This window comes from Etheostoma spectabile, unplaced genomic scaffold (genome assembly GCF_008692095.1).
Source record: "Etheostoma spectabile isolate EspeVRDwgs_2016 unplaced genomic scaffold, UIUC_Espe_1.0 scaffold00018458, whole genome shotgun sequence".
NCBI classification, from domain to species: Eukaryota; Metazoa; Chordata; class Actinopteri; order Perciformes; family Percidae; genus Etheostoma; species Etheostoma spectabile.
This window is the reverse complement of record NW_022604266.1, coordinates 16552-37096: the sequence shown is the minus strand read 5'-3', so window position 1 is coordinate 37096 and position 20545 is coordinate 16552. Positions and strand designations below refer to the sequence as shown.

The following is a 20545-nucleotide window of genomic DNA, read 5'->3' as shown; positions in this document are numbered from 1 at the left end:
TCGACAACAACATGGAGTTCTCTCAAATCAATGGGATTCACAAATTCCAGGTTTGAATTTCCGTGTCATATTTCTAAATATGCTTACCACACTTAACCACTGATGCTTTCCCCCACAATGTGCAACAAAACTACACCAGGTTGGGTTAACAGCTTGGGACAATGCCCTTGTCACAGAAACATCTTTTTTTTTTAATATTTATTTTCAATGTCTTTTTAAGTTTTATATAACAAAACAGAACAGAAAAAGCCACAAAAAAAAAACAAAAACACAAACAACGGAGCTGCCAGGAAAATCAAGATTAAAAGCATGTCTTGGGTAATGTTATATTGCTGTTATCTACACGTTCAGATGTCATAGCAATACAAGTTGCAATACAGTCAAGAGCACATCTCTACAGAAAAGAATCACATGTTTTTAAGATAGTCAATGAATGGTCCCCAGATGCTCAGAAAGCGGTTTTGTGTTTAGAGTTTTGCATCCGTATCCTTTCCATCTGGATGATCCCAGTCATTTCATTAAGCCATTTTTGAAAGCAGGAGGAGTGGGGGACTTCCAGTCCATAAGAATCATTTCTTTGCAGCAACCATGCCAAGCATTAGTGCTTGTTGCATCTCAGGCGGATACCTGAGAGCCTTTCTGAACACCCAAAGAGCACCAGCTCTGGGTCAGGGGCAATGTCCAAGTTAAAGGCCAGACTGAACCACTGAAATACATCACACCAAAACTTATGTAATTGAGGACATAACCAGAAAAGATGTGATAGCGAACCTCCGCACCTTCGCATCGACCACACATAGAGAAGAAAGTGACGGGTAGATTTTATGCAGTTTAAGCTTAGAATAGTGTAATCGATGAACAACTTATATTGAATCAGTTATATCTTGCGTTGATAGAGCATGTATGAATTCTAGTCAAAGCTTCAGTCCAGGTATCGTTGGACACCTCAAGCCCCAGTTCGTTAGACCAAGCTTCTCTGAGATGGGAGTGGATGCGGATGCGGAGATGGCGAACGGGGACACAAAGCGAGATATTAGGTGCCTGGAGTCAGGAGGAAGAAGCATGAGATCGTAGAATGGGCAACTTGGTGGCATGGTTTCAAAGTTTGGTAGTACACCTTTAGCAAAGTGCCTGATTTGAAATATCGAAAATGATGAGAATTTGGTAGATTAATTGCGTGGCCACCAGCTGACCAAACGAGGCAAAATGTCCGCCCACATATAGGTCTCCGAGGGCAACAAGTCCCTCTCTCTCCAGTCTGCAAACACCCTATCCGCTTGGATGGTAGGAATGAATGGTTATGACATATGGGGGTGTGTACAGAAGTGTTCGGCAGCTTGCAGACACTTCTTATCTGATTCAGGATCCTAAGGGAGTTTCTCAAAATGAAGTTTTTACCAATAAATTTAAGAGGAGGCTCTGTTTTGGAAAAAAGCAAGGCACAAGGGGGAGGTGCCGCTGTGCACCGCTGCAGCTTCGATGTTTAACCACAGGGGGAGCTGTTAAAAGACCCACCGGGCTGACCCTGCCGCCAGTACATCAAGGCCCTTGCATGGCTGCCCAATAGTAATCCTGAATACTGGGAGACCGAACCCCCCTCCTCTGTAGATTTATGCAGGTGCGCTTTAGATATGCGATGCGCCTTGTACCCCCAGATGAAAGGAAAGACAATTGAGTCCAGATTCTTAAAAAATGCCGAAGTGAGAAAGATTGGCAGATTCTGAAATAAGTACAAAAACCTAGGGAGAGCCACATCTTGATTGCATTGATTCGCCCCACCATGGACAGTGGCAGAGTTCTCCACTTCTCTATGTCACCTTTTAGCTTCGTGATCATTCAGCAAAATTAAGTTTAAATAATTGCTTGGGGTCCCGGGGTATTTTGAGCCCTAGATAGGTGAAATGGTCTTTCACCAGTGTAAATGGCAGTGTGTCAAGGAATTGTGGGTCTAAACTGTCAAATAGGGGCATGAATTCACTCTTTCCCCAGTTGATTGTGTAGCCGGAGAGTTTGCCAAATGAATTAATGAAGTCGAGCAGAGGGGGGACAGACACCTCTGGGTCTGAGAAATATAATAATGTAATCATCTGCATAAAGACCCACCCGGCTTTCCACCTCGCCTATCTTAATGCCGCTGATGCCAGGATGGCTCCTGATCCCTATCGCAAGGGGCTCCAGGGCTGTATGAAAGGGAGTTACAGTTTTTTTACAATTGCTATGACAAATTTTTTTCAATACTTTTAACAAGTTTCCTAAACTCTTAACACACCAACACACACAAAACACACAACTGGCAAAACAGTTAATTTCATAACCCTGCTCTTTGATGTGGCCCTGGAGCCCCTACAAATGGGGGATCATCCGGGATTTTAGTGCTGGGAAAGTTGTAAATATAACATATTCCCACAGATTTTTAGCTTTCACTGGTATCTGGTTCCTCACCCCCAAATATGCACCTTCATCAATCGCGTGAAGCCATCAGTGAAGACCATCAAGGTCTGGCCTGCCGGAGCAGATTCATCACTTCAGGAAAGGTTTCTACACACAGACTGGAGTACGTTTGCTACTCAAGCCACCAGTGGCTCTCACACGGACATTGACTGCTACACCTCCTCTGTACTGGATTATATTAACACCACCATAGACAAAGTTACAACCCAGAAGGAGATCACCACATACCCAAATCAGAAGCCATGGATGAACTGGAAAGTGCGACTCCTATTGAAGACGCAATACTGCTTTCAGATCAGGAGACGCACAGGCCTATAGCACATCCAGGGCAAATCTGAAAAGGGGCATCAAAGAGGCCAAGCACTGCTACAAGCTGAAGATAGAGGGACACTTTTCCAACGCTGACCCTTGACGCATGTGGCAGGGTTTTCAGGCCATCAGTGACTACAAACCCACTCACTCCACCCCCACAGCCACTGATGTCAACTTCCTGAACGAGCTTAATGACTTTTATGCTCGCTTTGAAAGAGACAACAGAGAAACTGCCACCAAGCTCAAACCCTCAGCCAACCACCCGCCAATCACACTCTCCTCCACAGATGTTCTGCAAGGCACTGAGGATCAGCACGCACAACAAGGCTGGACCGGATAACATCCCTGGACGCGTACTCAGGGCATGTGCGGAGTAGCTCCCTGGGGTTTTTACAGACATTTTCAACCTGTCTCTGGCCCAAGCAGCTGTACCAACATGCTTTAAATGCACTTCCATTGTGCCAGTGCCAAAACACTCCAGCCCGAAGTGCCTTAACGACTACCGCCCTGTAGCACTCACACCCATTGTAATGAAGTGCTTTGAGCGGCTGGTCCTGGCACACCTAAAAGACTCGCTACCATCAACATTGGACTCACACCAGTTTGCCTACCGTAGCAATAGGAGCACAGAGGATGAGAGTTTCCATGGCACTGGGGCCATGGGATCCACATCTCGGCGAACATGTCCTGGTCAACCAACACCTCCTGCTGGTGGTCAAGAAGGCTCACCAGCGCGCTTTCTTCCTGAGGACAGCTGAGGAAGATCGCCTTTCCTCAAACTATCGCTGGTGAACTTCTATCGCTGTGCTATAGAAAGCATCCTGACCAACTGTGCAACAGTGTGGTTATGGGAGCCGTTCTGTTGCAGAGCGCAAGGCCAGGGACGCGGGTGGGGGTGAAAAACCGCCGCCAGCGCTGTCACACGGACTCCACTACCCGCCATCACTAGGACTCACTACCCGCCATCGAGCACATCCAGAAGAAACGCGTCTGCATCGAGCTCGCAGCATCAGGGAAGACTCCTCTCACCCAGCCCACAGACTGTTTTCTCTCCTGCCCTCCGGCAGGGCGGTCAGGGTCCTACGGACCAGGACCAGCAGACTAAAGAACAGTTTCTTCCCCAGAGCTGTCTCTTTATTGAACTCTAATCTCACTGATCACACTCCCCTCATATACTGATAGACTCTCCTCTCCCTCCTCACCCCTGCCTCCATTTTGTTATCTGCAATACTATAATGTTCACCTGCACGCTGACTGTTACTATAGTAACAACTGTTTATATATGCATCTTTTTTGCACTACTTACCTTGACTGGTATTTCAATTTGGCCCATGCTGACTGTTTATTTACAGTACCAATTGTTTACATATACATCTGCACTACCGTACTTTAACTGTAATATGAAATTACTTTCCACTGCACTTTAATTTGGTAGTTTTATGCCCAAACTTTATTGTTACTACCTTTAAACATTGTTATACAGCTCATTTTAGCTAACTTATTATATATATCTATCTGTAAAATTCTGTCCATAATAATAGCCGTCTGTATATATATTCATAGTACATATTCACCTGTAAACTCTGTAAACCATTAGTATATTATGTCATTGTACATATCTGTACAATTTCTACTTATAGTAATATCCACCGTATATTCAGCTGAAATCTTGCTCACAATACTTGTTATCTATATATTATAGTCATAGGAAAAATCTATCTGTAAAATTCTGTTTATATAGTATTCATTTCTATATTTATTCAGTACATATACAGTCCTGCACTTATGAAACCATGGTATATCCTGCACGTACTGCTATTGCACTTCTGGTTGACCCAACCTGCATTTCGTTGCCTTGTACCTGTACATGTGTTATGACAATAAAGTGAATCTAATCTAATCTAATCTAATCTGTAGAGGGTTACCGTGTTGTCTTCATGTTGCTGGGAACAGCTCTTCTCCAGTAAAGTAAATGGAACCATTGTCCCGATAGCATTAGCAATGAAGGGCACAGTTGAGCTTTTGTTTTAGGTGTTGTTTTTGCTAAATCAAACTGTTTAGCAGCAGTATGTGAATAAGTAATTTGGTAGGTGTAAGTGTGGTATTGTCCACACAGCCCATTTCATCAAGCATTTCTGGAGCTCAGCAGAACTTTCTGCTGTGCTCTGGAATAAAACTGATGAGCATCACTGACGCTTCTGGAAAACACAGGCGCATATGTTTGGTCATGGATGTTAAAAAAAGTTTTGATGTACAGTTGTGTCATCAAATAAAGCATCACTAAACTCATGAAACCTATTTTGGTAAAAGTGATATTTCTAATGGCAAATAATTACTAGTAAGTGTGTAGAGCCTAGAAAAACCAACAGTCATGACACACATGCTGCTCATTCTGTAGAATTGAACCTGTAACGAAAGGAGCATGTTAAAAATAATAGCAGTCTGTGTTAATTAGTGAGCTGTGAAGAACAGGTGTCAGTTATGGCCCATATTTAATCTATATACTGTATTATATTAAGGAAGGAGGAAGGAAGAACATGCTGTGCATGAGGTTATAGTGCATTTCACACTGAAATACTCAGCAAAATGGCTCGTTCCAGACATTGCTCTGAGGACAGAGGACTTTGATTAAAAAGTTGATATGAGAGGGGAAAACAGAAGTGCAGAAGATTATAACTGCTCTGCAAAATGATTTCAAATGCCTTGAAATGGCATCCAACACCAGACCGACGTGGGAAACAACCAAAGGACACATTGACTGGCCAACGGAGAAAGTGAGCAACATTCTAGGGACTGATGAGAGGAAACTGTTCTTTTTGGGTCTAGGAGCCGCAGACAGTTTGTCCTCGACCCCCCTGCACTGAAATCAAGCTAATTAGCTTAATAAGATCAAAAATCTAAATTGGTGTCAAAAATACTTACATGAGAACCATAATCCAGAAAAAGAAAGTGTGAATATATTGTTGAATCTGTTAAGTTAAATTGGTAGAAATGTACATTACGATAAAGTGAACTGCACATTATGAGAAAGGCACAGAGGAGATTATCCGCACTGATTTTTCCTGCCCTTTATTTATCCGTGGTGCCCCCCCGGCCCACTATCAGAGGGCCGCAGTTTAATTGACTACCGGTTTTTTCTTTGAGGAATAACGGTATATATATAAATCCTTAAAGACATTGTGAAACCCTCTGTGTACATTTTGTTAATATTGAGATTAGATTCTGGGACTCTTCAGTCTGGAGTACCCTTTTTCTTTTCACTCACCTCCTCCTTCTGACACCTTTCCTCTTGCCCTCCTTTTCTTCTTCTCCCTCCTTCCCTTGTGTTTCTGCATGTACTCGGTGATAAGGTCCAGGTCCAGGTTGTCTTGTGGCTCCCATGTGTTCTCCTCACTGGAAAGGTGAGTGCAGACAGAAGAACATCTCCTCACACTTTGTTTTTAGACAATCCATTCTCACTCTAATTATCATTCCTATTATTCCTTTTTCTATTGCCACTTGTAAGTTATTTGTGGGTCTGCAACGTAGTGTCAAAATACCAAAACTTTAACTTTGAGGGCATGATACCATGCCAGAGGTGGGTAGTAACGAGTTACATTTACTCCGTTACATTTACTTGAGTAAGTTTTTGAAAAAAATTGTACTTCTAGGAGTAGTTTTAAATCACTATACTTTTTACTTTACTTGAGTAGATTAGTGAAAAATAACCGGTACTCTTACTCCGCTACATTAGGCTACAATGAGCTCGTTACTACGCTCATTGTTTTTACCCCAGCGTACGTCTCATTTTAATGTTTTATTTGACAGAGAGAGTCTTCCGCTGAAGGCTCTACCACGTGACTGTGCTTAACCAATCACACGTCGTTGTGCAGTCACGTGACCATACTCGTTTCAGCAGCGGGACAGGTTAGCTTTACAGTCGTAGTAAAGCAAAGACGTCACAATCAAACGTCATGTGAGCGTTCAACAACTCAACCCCTAACCTGAGGAGACGTAGCGGTGGTTTTAGTTTTTGCTGTGGAAAAGTGGATGTTTGTCTTTTAGGTTACATAAAGTATGTTTTACACATGCAGTATCCATCCAAATTTGATGTGATAAGTCTCTTAAGTAAGCTATTTTGTAATTAATAAATTAATTTAAATTAATTTTATTGATTGGATGAACTATAATTTGCCTAAAGATGATTATTTTTATATCTTTGTCTGTCTAATTGATGCTTGTGTTAAGAAAATAATCAGACATTACTCAACAGTTACTCACTACTTGAGTAGTTTTTTCATCAAGTACTTTTTTACTCTTAATCAAGTAATTATTTGGACGACTACTTTTACTTTTACTTGAGTCATATTATTCTGAAGTAACAGTACTTTTACTTGAGTACAATTTTTGGCTACTCTACCCACCTCTGTACCATGCTGACACTTATTTGCAATATGTAAATATATATTATATATCTCAGGACCAAGAACACCAAGCATTATTATTCTAGACTCATACTTACTCTGAGAACCCCTTCCATTTCAGCAGAAACTCTACTCTTCCCTTCACCACTCTGCAGTCCAAAACCTTCTCCACCACATGCTCCTCCTCTTCCTCCTTCACTTCTGCAGGCTGCTCCTCCTCTTCTTCCTCCTTCACTCCTGCAAGCTCCTCCTCTTCCTCCTTCACTGATGCAAGCTCCCCCTCTTCCTCCTTCACTGCTGCAGGCTGCTCCTCCTCTTCCTCTTCCTCCTTCACTGCTGCAGGCTCCTCTCCTCCTCTTCGTCTTCCTCCTCCTTTCCTGCTCCGGTCTCCAGCTTGACGTCTGCCCCAAGGGGGTGGTTTCAAATTGAGTAACCGGGGTAACAAATGATTTTCCTTGATTGGGGTTCACTACTTAACTCTCATAGGAGAAACCCTGGAAAGCAGAATCACGGAGTCAGTGAGTGAGAGAACGAACCGCCGTCCTCGTCTCCAAATCTCTGTTCATTACAAATTCTCCCAAACACAAAAGCATAAAACAGTCCTCAACAACAACATTCCCCTCGTGAAAACATGTTTCACTTCAATTTAAAAACCGTAACACCATTTTCTTTACTCCCCATTTTTCAGTGGGCAAAATCTTCCACACTCAAATTCCCAGAAATAGTCTCGTCCTTACCAAAATAAATATCACCCTTACTGTACCATTTCAATAATAATATATATCTCTTCTTTCTACCTCCAAAACTCCTCCATTATACTAATGTCATCATGGAAATCATAAATCCTCTTTGGCTGTAAATAAATATTCAAACGACTTCAGAGTCAAAATATGAACCATCATACACCTGGGGATAATAGTTCAACTTATAATACATTCCTTTACTAATACTCTGTAGAACTTTTAGGAGGAACTCCCCTTTAAGAGTTAAACAACATTTTAACATTAACAATCCTGTCAGGATACGTTAAAAACCACAAAATAACTCATTACCAGGGAATGGAAGCACCAGCACCCAGAATCACACACACAACCCTATGTTAACTAGCCTGTTAGTTAGCAGTAATTAGCCTGTGCCTATGTTAATGTTAACTAGCATGTTAGTTAGCAGTAATTAGCCTGTGTCTATGTTAATGTTAACTAGCATGTTAGTTAGCAGTAATTAGCCTGTGTCTATGTTAATGTTAACTAGCATGTTAGTTAGCAGTAATTAGCCTGTGCCTATGTTAATGTTAACTAGCACGTTAGTTAGCAGTAATTAGCCTGTGTCTATGTTAATGTTAACTAGCATGTTAGTTAGCAGTAATTAGCCTGTGTCTATGTTAATGTTAACTAGCACGTTGGTTAGCAGTAATTAGCCTGTGTCTGGGGCTGTGTCTCAAATCGCGCACTTCTGTACTAAATACTAACTATTTGAGTACATAGTGCGTTCACATTGTCGAAGTGCGGTCAAATGCAGTGCACTTAAAATACCCGGATGGTGCACTCAAACCGGTCACAGAGTTAAGTGTAGATCGATGGACACTTTCCACACTCAACGGTCGCCATCTTGGCTACGTAGCGGAAGGGGCGGAGCTAACAACCGTTGAAAAACTTTTGATAGTGGCGGCCGAAGACGCGATAGCGAGACCGACGGAGCAATACAAAGTTGAACGTGAGTCTTTTTGCTAAACATATAAGCCACTTGTAAATGTATACTTGGTTAATTTTACAGTAGATAATAATTTTTGTACCACGAATTATAACGTTTATTAGTACCGTAATTTGACGTGCTAGCAAGCCAACCTTAGCTAGCTAACAGCGGCAGTTTAACCATATTGGCAAATAAGTTCTAAGCTAACGTTACATGTGTTGTAGTATACTGTTGTTTGTGTTAAACTTCCGTCCCATTGTAGACGATTTTAGTTAGATGTATGATCTTAACAAGTTGTACATAATCCGATGTGAGCGTTAGCTCAGCAATACAGCAATCAGCTGATTGTCTGCAGGTAACGTTATGAGTGGCGTAACGCTAATGGTAAAACGTATCTGCTCTTACTGCCTCCACCTGATGTAGATCCTGTTTATACTGCCTCCACCTGATGTAGATCCTGTATAACCCGTCTCTTCAGGGACCAACGAGGAATAGAGGTTCATCATTTAGGGGCGACGATGGCCAACAGACCGTAGAAGGATCCCCTGGAGAATCTGCTCCCCCCTCAGGTCCCTGTCCCCATCAGACTAGCTACGGCCTAGGGGGGGGGGGGGGAGCCTGCAGAACTACAAGCACATTTTTAAATAAAATTATATTAAAAGTTTAACTTTGTTATCTTTTGTATTACACGTTGCATGACTGTAGCAAACATATAATGAATATAAAGGAATGGGTCTATTTAAATGTCAGGTCTGTTACCTCTGCTTTCACTATTGTATTGTCACTGTATGAAGACCATTTAGAACAAAAATACAACTTATATAAAAGATGTAATGATGTTTTGTCTATTAGGTAAGTTGTAAGGGGTAATGCTTCATAACAACAGTCTTATCTATGGGCAACAATGTCCTCATGAAACCGCTGAGCATTAAAATGAACAGTAACGTAATGAATGAATATTTACTTATTTTTTAGAGCAGAAACATAAGTATATACCTAAAAGAGTGGACTGCAAAGAATAGGTAAAATTAATGAATTAAGAGTGCAGTAAGAACGAATATTACGATACAGTTGTGTGTACTGTTTTCAGCTAATGGGGGGGTGACATGACGGCGGTGTCGCAATCGTCATCCTGGCGTGACACGGAGCAAATATATCACATTTATTGTTAAAATATCAAAAACAAAGCAGAAATTATTTTTCGCCAAACACAATAGCAGACTGGAATGCTCTCCCTGGTGAAACTCCCAATTGTACAGAAGGAGGGATGAAATGGGATCGTCATTTCCGGTAAGTGCACATGGAAGTGCGCGATTTGAGACAACACTCCTCTGTCCAAATTTACGCACTATGCAAGACAGTACGTAGTGCACGAAGTGTACTTCTGCAAGTGCACTAAGGGAAGTGCGCGATTTGTGACACAGCCCATGTCTAAAAATAATGGACTTACAGGCATTGGTTACCGCCGTCACTGATGCTAGTTGGTAAAAAGGCTCATTTTCAGGCAGAACAGTCAGGGTGTAGTTGATGTCCAGCCTGTGCTGAATTGTTGCATCTTTGATTAACTAAAGGACATAGAAAATATGTTGATTCAAGCAGGATGAAGTTTGTGTAAAACATGACATGTGGAAATGCCACACATGTAATGCAAAGCCCTTTTACCTGCTGCATGACAACAGGGTCATCAAAAGGCACCTTCAAAACATAGCCATGAGTGTGGTTGGAAACAACTTTTGCGATGTTGTGGCTGCTTGCATTTGTAAAGGGCACTGTAAAATCCCGGCCATTCAAATTAACTGCAACCAACTCAATGTCTTCCGGGACGTCCCCGAGGTAGACCGTGAATGTGCGCTCCTCAGAAACTGTTCCTGAAACAAAAAGCAAGTGCCTTGTGATGGCTTAATGAAGCTTTTTGAACCAGTGTCTATTGTCTGAGCCTACTAGATGGCACTCTGCTCAATTGTTTGAGAATATACTGAATTGCAATGCCTTGGGCATTTCTCTTAAGTGCACATCTAGTGGGCTCAGGTGTTAAGGTGGTTCATGAAGCTTCATCAGATCACTACAAGTGCCTGTTTAAACTTACCGTTTTCAGTTAAAATTGTGCATGGCAGCAGGGGAGTGGCCAGCATCCTGTGAATGCGAAGTCTGGTGTCACCATGAGCCTCATCCACTGAGATTTGCTCCAAGTAGAGATGAAAGATGGAGAACTCGTAGAAGTTCCCAGACACGATGCTCTGTGAAAGAAAACAAGGTATCAGGAAATGTATTTAAATATGCAACTGGCTCAAAACATGTTTAATGAACAATAGCCCTGCCTCCTGACCTTCCTGTATACTCCTTCAGCCTTATAGGGGATGCTGATCTTGATTGTGGAGTTCTGCTGCTTTACAATGTAGCCTCTCTTCTCTGCAATCGGCTGCGCCATAAGTTCACCATTGACTCCAATGTTGTCCTGCATCTGGTTTAGAGCCGACACCCATGGATGTAGCACCTCAGAAGTCTCCCACATAATGTAGCTACTGTTGTCATATGATCCTTTATCTGAGAGATATTACACCAGTATTAGTTTGCTGTATGTCAAGGAAAAAAAAAACAGCATAAAAGATGGCAATACTGACGCATTGAGCAAGCAGCCACCAGGTCAACCATGACTGAAACCCAGTTTAGTCGGGACAATAGTGTTGCATGGACTACCTCTACTGGAACATCATTCACCTGGGGGGGCGTAACACAACATAAACTGCTTGGCACTAAACGCTTTACTGTACTACAAAAAAAAAAAAAATGCACTAAACTCTGCATCAGTAGTTTACCTCAGTGCTGTATGATTCAGGTTGTCCATACGGAGTACGAAATACAAGCCTTCCATCTGTTAAGTCAAATGTATATCCATGAGTCTTAGCCGTGTTAAGGCTAATGGGTAACGCCCATGGCTGCGCCCTCTGAAACATCACCTGCCACTCTGAAGTGGCTGAGGAATAGGCCTGAATAAAGCACATTGTCAAACCATTTAATTGTATAAACAAATTTGATGCATGTTATCCAACTGCAAATGACAAATTTCCCAGAAGACATGTCAAACATACCCTTTTGAAACTAGCATCCCAGTCATCCTTCTTTGTCCCTGTTGGACATGCCAAATCACTCCTCACAGACACCTACAAAGAAACTAAGGGTAGTTAAGATATTTGGAAATTGCACAGGTTACATAACATGCAACCAAGCTTACTTCCATGTAGTTGACCTCACAGGTGACCTCTCTGGGAGACCAGGGAAGAGGGGGAGAACAGGTTTTGTTCAAAGCATAGGTGACATCTTTTCCCTTGGATGTCACAATCAGGTTGAAGCGGAATGTGAATACTTCATCCTCCTGAAATATCCCGTCAAAAGATGAAAAACAGGTGTTCCTGAAAAAGGCTCCACAGTGTGCAGAAATAACCCAAAACTGTGTTGTATGCCATTTGTACCGACCTTGTTGTCAGTGTGACAGCTGAAGTAAGAGGCTCTGAGCTCCAGATGTTCTGATGCAGGGACAACACTGACACTGTAGCCGCACTTTGCTCCATACTCCTTAGTGATGGGGTACACACCCGTCTCATCTGAAAGACAAATCCCTAGTTTTGTCTGCTCAACAAAGTTTTCACTCTATTCAGTAAAATACTTGGGATAATTGGTCAGATTTACTCAAAGTAAAAACCTGCCAGGCCAGTTTTAAGAATAACTTACAAATAAGGTTAAATAGCCATTGTAGCTCAAAAGTGAGAACACATGGTTTCTGACCCCTAGCTTGTAATGCTGTGCAGGACTTACCAACCGCCTCTAAGACAGGTCATTCCCAGAGTAGGAGAGATCAACAGCTATCATGAAGTAACGATCACGACACTCCATATGAACTCCTGCATGAACAAAAGGGTTCAAATTGAAGTATATGCACCAAGAACTAACAGGCATGTGTTTAAGCAGAAGTTTTAGTTCTTACCATTGGGAATATGATCACATTTTGCAGTTGTCCACACAGACAGGAGCAAGGTCACACTGTTAATACAAATTTAATGCATTAAAAACATTAATTGAAACCATAGGATGCACTAACGGCAACCAACAGCTTGTAAAGCGACATGACCCTGCAAATTACCTGAGGTAACACCCAAAAGCCATAGCCACTGATGTTGGCAGTGTCTAAAGCTAGCCTAGCTGCTAGCAAACTACACCTGCTAACCAACACAAGCTAAAATGAACCACTTGCTTGTATATCCTGGCCTAACTGGCACGATGTGGTGCTGTCTGCTACACACCAGCTTTTATAAGTCTACCCTGAGAGTCAAAGACCACTCTAATCAATTGATTAAAAGAAACCTTGAATGCTAATGAGCTACACATGTGGATGTCAGTGATTGGTCAGTGAACAGCCTGACTTTTTAAAAACTGGTGTGTAGCAGACAGCAGTTTGGCCAGAGTGTACTGAATGTACTGAATGTACTGAAGTTCCTGGTTTTAATTTGACTCTTTATTGATGTTATGAGAGGCAAATGTACTAATAAGCACATTAGAAAATATTTTCTAAATTTAAAGAAAATAACAAATTTAATTTAATTAAAGCTGCAAGCAGCGATGGAGGGCCCTCGCTAACCTGCGCGAGTCGGGGTTACTGGCGGACGCCTCTCCTTGCGACCGCGCATTTGCGCGTCACTCGTACCCTGGATATCGTCGCCAATGAAAAGTGAACTCCCTGCTGAGTTCGTTGATACCTCACACAAGCCTATACGTCACAGAGGTCTATCCGTGAAAGGGGGCGTGGCCGCATCATAGTGGGCGGGTCAAACATCACCCATAAAAAAGGAACTTTCTGCTGAGTTCATTGACACCTCATACAAGCCTATACGTCATACAGGTCATTATCTGTGAAAGGGGGCGTGGCCGCATCATAAGGGGGCGGGTCAAACATCACCCATAAAAAAGGAACTTTCTGCTGAGTTCATTGATACCTCACACAAGCCTATACGTCATACAGGTCATTATCTGTGAAAGGGGGCGTGGCCGCATCATAGGGGGGCGGGTCAAACATCACCAATAAAAAAGGAAGTCTCTGCTGAGTTCATTGATACCTCACACAAGCCTATACGTCATACAAGTCATTATCTGGGAAAGGGGGCGTGGCCGCATCATATGGGGGCGGGTCAAACATCACCAATAAAAAGGGAAGTCACTGCTGAGTTCAATGACACCTCACATAAGTATCTACGTTAAACGGTTCAAATGTTATGAAAGGGGGCGTGGCCGGAGTGACTGGGCGTGGTCATAACATAGGGGCCGCCTCACTATCACATGTAGACCACACGTTCTAAGTTTCATGTAAATCGGATGATGTTTTTCATATAAGGCTTATTTCCTGTTGCCAGGTGGTGGCGCTATCTCCAAAACTCCATATTGGCCTGTAGGTGTCTTCAGGCCTGGACTCTTGGTGTTTGTTGGAAATTTCAAGCAGATACGACAACGTACACTGTAGTTACAGCCACTTAATTCTTCATTGCTAAAAACTGAAGATGGCCGCCATGCCACGCCCACACCGTATGACGAAACGTTTTTCTTTTAATAACTTTTCATCTTCAACATCTTATGATGACACAGACCAAGTTTGAAGTTGATCGGATAAAATCTCTAGGAGGAGTTCGTTAAAGTATAGCACCTTGTCTTTTAGGCCTACTTCCTGTTGCCAATAGGGGGCGCTATGACTTTGAGCGAATTTCGGCGTGTAGATGTCGTCAGGGGCGGACTCTGATGAATCCTGAAAAGTTTCAAGCAGATTTGACAAAGTACACTGTAGTTACAGCCATTTTTAACAGTGATCGCTAAACACTCAAAATGGCCGCCATGCCACGCCACACCGTTTGACGAAAAGTTTTTCTTTTAATAACTTTTCATCTTCACATCTTAAGATGACTCAGGACTGAATTTGAAGTCGATCTGATGAAATCTCTAGGAGGAGTTCGTTAAAGTATAGCACCTTGTCCTTTAGAACTACTTTCTGTTGCCACTAGGGGGCGCTATGACTTTGAGCGAAGTTCGGCATGTAGATGTCGTCAGGGCCGGACTCTGATGAAACCTGGAAAGTTTTGAGGCAATCGGACAATGTCCACTCAAGTTACACTCACTTCCTGTTATAAGGCATATTTCCTGTTGCCAGATGGTGGCGCTATCTCCAAAAGTCCATATTGGCCTGTAGGTGTCCTCAGGCCTGGACTCTTGGTGTTTGTGGAAATTTCATGCAGATACGACAACGTACACTGTAGTTACAGCCAATTTCATCTTCATCGCTAAACACCCAAATGGCCGCCATGCCACGCCCACACCGTATGACGAAAAGTTTTTCTTTTAATAACTTTTCATCGGTAACATTTTAGGATGATACACACCAAGTTTGAAGATGATCGGATGAAATCTCTAGGAGGATCGTTAAAGTATAGCACCTTGTCTTTTAGGCCTACTTCCTGTTGCCACTAGGGGGCGCTATGACTTGAGCCAATAGCGGCGTGTAGATGTCGTCAGGGGCGGACTCTGATGAGTCCTGGAAAGTTTCAAACCAATCGGACAACGTACGCTCAAGTTACACCCACTTCCTCTTTCGGTGGCGAATCGCACAAAATGGCCGCCCCGCCACGGCCACGCCCTATGACGAAAAGTTTTTCTTTTAATAACTTTTCATCGTTAACATGTTAAGATGACACACACCAAGTTTGAAGCTGATCGGACGAAAGCTCTAGGAGGAGTTCGTTAAAGTACGACATGTGGAAATGGGCAAAATCGCACTAATTTCGCACATTCAAAACAAAATGGCGGACTTCCTGTTGGGTTTAGGGGGGGGCTACCATGGAGTTTTATGTTCGCCCTGCCATGATACATATGTGTACCAAGTTTCGTGAGTCTACGATAAACGTAGTGCAGGGGCTGAATTTTCGTAATATTGTAGGTGGCGCTAGCGAGCCATTTTTGTGCGCCTATTCCCGTAACCATTAAAATACGTAAATTTTCACCAGACCTGATGCGACCGCCAAATTTGGTGAGTTTTTGAATATGATAAGTCCTCCAAAAAGGCAATTCATTTGACGGAAAAAGAAAGAAAGAAAGAATAATAATTCCTTCAGTTCCAATAGGGCCTTCGCCGCCTGTCGGCGCTCGGGCCCTAATAATAATTCCTTCAGTTCCAATAGGGCCTTCGCCGCCTGTCGGCGCTCGGGCCCTAATAATAATAATTCCTTCAGTTCCAATAGGGCCTTCGCCGCCTGTCGGCGCTCGGGCCCTAATAATTCCTTCAGTTCCAATAGGGCCTTCGCCGCCTGTCGGCGCTCGGGCCCTAATAATTCCTTCAGTTCCAATAGGGCCTTCGCCGCCTGTCGGCGCTCGGGCCCTAATAATAATTCCTTCAGTTCCAATAGGGCCTTCGCCGCCTGTCGGCGCTCGGGCCCTAATAATAATTCCTTCAGTTCCAATAGGGCCTTCGCCGCCTGTCGGCGCTCGGGCCCTAATAATAATTCCTTCAGTTCCAATAGGGCCTTCGCCGCCTGTCGGCGCTCGGGCCCTAATTATTGGTAGCATTACCCTGCACATAATTTATTGGCCAGCAGAGGACAACGTTGTCTTTCTAATAGATAGATAGAGAGATATTTAGTTATCCTAAGAAAAATGGGAAATTACCGTGTTACAGCAACACACGCAAATCAGTCGCAAAACACACAATATAAATGAGATACTAGGAAAAATACACATACATACAATATACATGATGTAATAATAATAGGAATAAAATACAAGAACAAATATTTGCATAAATACAGGATGGGAAACCCAAAATGTGCAAATGCTTAAATAATATGCTAAAATGTATGCTAAATGTAAATAAACCAATTGTGCAGGTTGCATTAGTGCAGTAGTGTGGTGTCTAAAAAGTCTCATCTAGCCCCCAGTGATGACATGTTAAAAAGTGTTATTGCCTGTGGTATGAATGATTTCCTGAAGCGGTCCGTGCGGCATTTAAACTGTCGGAGCCTCTTTGAGAAGCTGCTCCTCTGTTGGACCAGTGTGGGGTGGAGAGGGTTGTCGGGGTTATCCATGATAGATAACAGTTTGTTCAGTTACCTCGTCTCCACCACAGCTTCAAATGTGTCCTGTTTGCAGCCAATCACGGAGCCAGCCTTCCTGATCAGTTTGTTCAGTCTGTTTGTCTCGCTGGCGCCGATGCTGCTGCCCCTGCAGACGGCGGAGGAGAATGAAGATGATGATTAGGATGATGAAGCCAACAGAACCACATCATCTGCAAAGAGCATAAAAAGAATCACCTCCTGCTGCGCCTTGTGACATGTTGTTCATGTCCAGGAGTTGTGCTCTTTCCATCGCTTGACAATATTCCCATTTAGGGTCAGGAGTTCTCCTCCCATGCTGAACACAGCCTGAGCCAAGGCCCGCTTTCCCCTCATGAGTAGTCCAACGCGACTTCCTGGAGGCCTAAGCTGGTAGAAAAATCTCCCCTTCAGGAAATCAAACCCCAGTCTTCCATGTGATACTGTCCATTATACCAACGAGGAACATCCTAGCACTATTTTTGGCACATCAATCGATCGGTGGCGCTGTTCCAGTAGCCACGGGAAATACATGTAAATATATTTAGGTTTACTACATATTCACTGTCACTCAGAATCCAAGACAAAGCATCTGTGACTGAATCTGGTTTATAATAGCGATGTGTCAAAAATTAACATGTCTAACAAAATTTCAAACATTTACTGTAAAAGTGACTTAGTGCATTAGACAAATTAAAAAGCTGGATGTGCTAGAACTTTCTGAAATTAAATGAAGGAAACCCGAGGTGCTGGTTTTTTGGAGCAAAAGAGGAACAATTAAAAGTAAAACTACGATGTTAAGAACAACAGAGAAAGCCAGAAATCTTGGTGTAGTCATGGACTCTAACTTAAATTTTGACAGCAACATTGAGACAATTACAAACCCCCGCAGCCACTGATGTCAATTTCCTGAATGAGCTAAATTACTTTTATGCTCACTTTGAAAGTGACAACAGAGAAACTGCCACCAAGCTCAAATCCTCAGCCAACCACCCCCCATCACACTCTCCTCCACAGACGTCTGTAAGGCACTCAGCAGAATCAGCACGCACAAGGCTGCTGGACCAGATAACATCCCTGGACGCGTACTCAGGTCATGTACAGAGCAGCTTGCTGGGTTTTTACAGACATCTTCAACCTGTCTCTTGCCCAAGCTGCTGTACCAACACTCCAGCCCGAAGTGCCTTAACGACTACCGCCCTGTAGCACTCACACCCATCGTAATGAAGTGCTTTGAGCAGCTGGTCTTGGCACACCTAAAAGACTCGCTACCATCAACATTGGACTCACACCAGTTTGCCTACCGTAGCAATAGATACAGACACAGATAAGTCATATGGTTAACAGATACCGATACAGATAATGCTGTACTCGCTCATCCCTAATACATTATGTGTTCGTAAAATTCCATGAATAACTTGTATTATTAAGTTACTTGTCCAGCCCAGTTTGAGAAAATATTAGGTGTCTGTTATGTTACAAATAAGGGATCATATCAAACAATCATTATATACTATTTCACCAAATTGCAAATGTGCCTTCATGAACAATACTGTATTATCTCATAGGTACTGGAAGCCACCCGTCTCCACCAATATATCTCTTATCATTCATTTTCAGTCTCAACGCCCAGATGTGGGGTTTATTGGGTTTATTGTTATTATTTACTAGCATATATGATTCCTATGCATTGTGTATGGTAGCCTTTACAATGTTAAGTACTTCTTTTATTACCACACACAGCCATAGCAGAATGGCTTATGTCTATTAGAAGGTACAGTTCTGCAAACCATGTACATATTAATCTTTGCAGTCATTGGTATGCAGGTCACTTGATGTAAAACAAGCAAATACATAAGGCCCCACCCAACAGTTTTGTGATACGTGGCGTGCAGCTGTATGTCAATGATCAAGCTTGTTGCTGTGACCAAGAAACCACCAGCAAAATGACTGATACATCATCAGTTCTGAAATTTTCTTGGATGCCAAATATTTGAATTCAAAGTCAGAATCCAATTGACATGTAAGAACAATACAATGCACGTCCAGCTTCTCCATTTCCACATGAGTCAGCTTCCCCAATTTCTGAGTAACAGGAAAATAGCCTGATAAGCAGACATGTGCAGCTCAACCTCAAAAAGTCATAAAGCAAATGCTTGAGGCTTAAAGATCGAGCTCCTGCTCATAAAACATCAGACAGGCGCAGTCTCTGTGGCGCAATAGGTCAGCGCAGTCGGCTGTTAACTGAAAGGATGGTGGTTCAAGTCCACCCAGGGACGTTTGTTGCTTAAATAACCTGGAGTGAGCCAACTCTGGGATTTATCCTTCTGCAGAAGACCATAGAGCAGCCCAAAGATAACCCACGTGGCCTTATGTCTGGTAATATTAACAAATGTAATGTTAGTCACGGTCCCTGTGTGTGTCATGTGGAGAGCTGTTATATTATACTTTCACTTTTTACTGACAAAATCAAGTCTTTGTTTTGGTAAAATATTTTGTATCAAATTCTTCCTGTTGTCAAATGATATCGGAAAGCTGAATCGGGCAGTGGAGCCATGAAAAGACCCCATGCCAATCTACCTGACCATAGTCTTTCAAATCAGTGACAAATCCAAGCTGCATTTCCTCTTTCAAACTGCATTTCTTTTTTACCAATATTCAATTTCTAATTTTGACAAATGTAGTCTGTCGTCCAATAGATGGTGGAAACTAGGCTTATCTGCTGTCACTTTTGACCAAAAAATTCAAGTTCCAATGTTGGTAAAATGTTTTACTTCAAAAGTAGTCTTTAGTCCAATATAATCAGAAAGCTCAATCTGGCAGTGGAGCCATAGAAACACCACATGCCAAACAAACTTCTTAACAATTGGCTTTCGAGTCACTGACTGGTCACATTTACTTGATGGGAAATTGCTAATAAGCTATGTTTACGTGGCTCGTTGGTCTAGGGGTATGATTCTCGCTTCGGGTGCGAGAGGTCCCGGGTTCAACTCCCGGACGAGCCCTGAAGCAAGGTACTGTTCCAACCCAAATCTGTACTTTAAAATACAGTTTATTGTTAAATTAACCCAGATTAGGAGCCAGCACAATTGTAGTACAGCAATTTTCATATCCTGCTTCAACTGCACGCAATAGAAAAAAACTGGGAAAAGATATGAGGAACAATGAGCAGGACATGACTCTCCTTGTTCATTGGTCTAGGTTTATGATTCTTACTTCGGGTGCTTTAGGTCCTTGATGAGACTACTTTGCATTTAAGTAGAGGAATGGATTGAATAATCTGGTTTAGTTATTGAATATGATGGAAAAGATTGTCACGCGCGAGGCAAATTCATCATAATACTACTATCACTTCTTAGTGGCAAAATCAAGTCGCTTTCCAGCCGCTGCATTTATCAATGTACGATCATTCTTACGCTCTGATTGGTGTGATACGAACGTTTCATGAATCTCACGTAAAGCCTGTCGTAAAAGGATTTCTGCGCTCATATCTACCCCACCTCTTTTTTTGTTTCATGTTATGTCTCGGCAAGAAGTATCATGCTTTTGGGTCAATAAGTAGGTTTCCAT

At 42.6% G+C, this 20545-nt stretch overlaps 1 protein-coding gene, 1 long non-coding RNA gene and 1 other non-coding gene across 3 annotated transcripts; 1 reads left to right on the top strand and 2 right to left on the bottom strand.

Moving 5' to 3' along the window:
* Window positions 1-598: 598 nt before the first annotated feature.
* On the bottom strand, window positions 599-12198 carry LOC116680450 (uncharacterized; the record flags this gene model as incomplete). The annotated part of the gene is made up of 10 exons (XM_032509486.1): window positions 599-706; window positions 2104-2180; window positions 10309-10423; window positions 10521-10726; window positions 10945-11095; window positions 11185-11402; window positions 11480-11576; window positions 11675-11845; window positions 11948-12019; window positions 12091-12198. Coding segments are annotated over 10 exons (1323 nt in total), but the record flags the coding sequence as incomplete, so codon positions are not given.
* A 501-nt stretch (window positions 12199-12699) lies between these two features.
* LOC116680452 (uncharacterized) lies at window positions 12700-13149 on the bottom strand. The gene is made up of 3 exons (XR_004329763.1): window positions 12997-13149; window positions 12841-12896; window positions 12700-12757 (listed from the first exon to the last, which is right to left on the bottom strand). It is a non-coding gene; the product is annotated as an uncharacterized LOC116680452 (long non-coding RNA).
* A 6759-nt stretch (window positions 13150-19908) lies between these two features.
* Window positions 19909-19980, top strand: trnap-cgg (transfer RNA proline (anticodon CGG)). Its single transcript has one exon. It is a non-coding gene; the product is annotated as a tRNA-Pro (tRNA).
* Window positions 19981-20545: the final 565 nt, after the last annotated feature.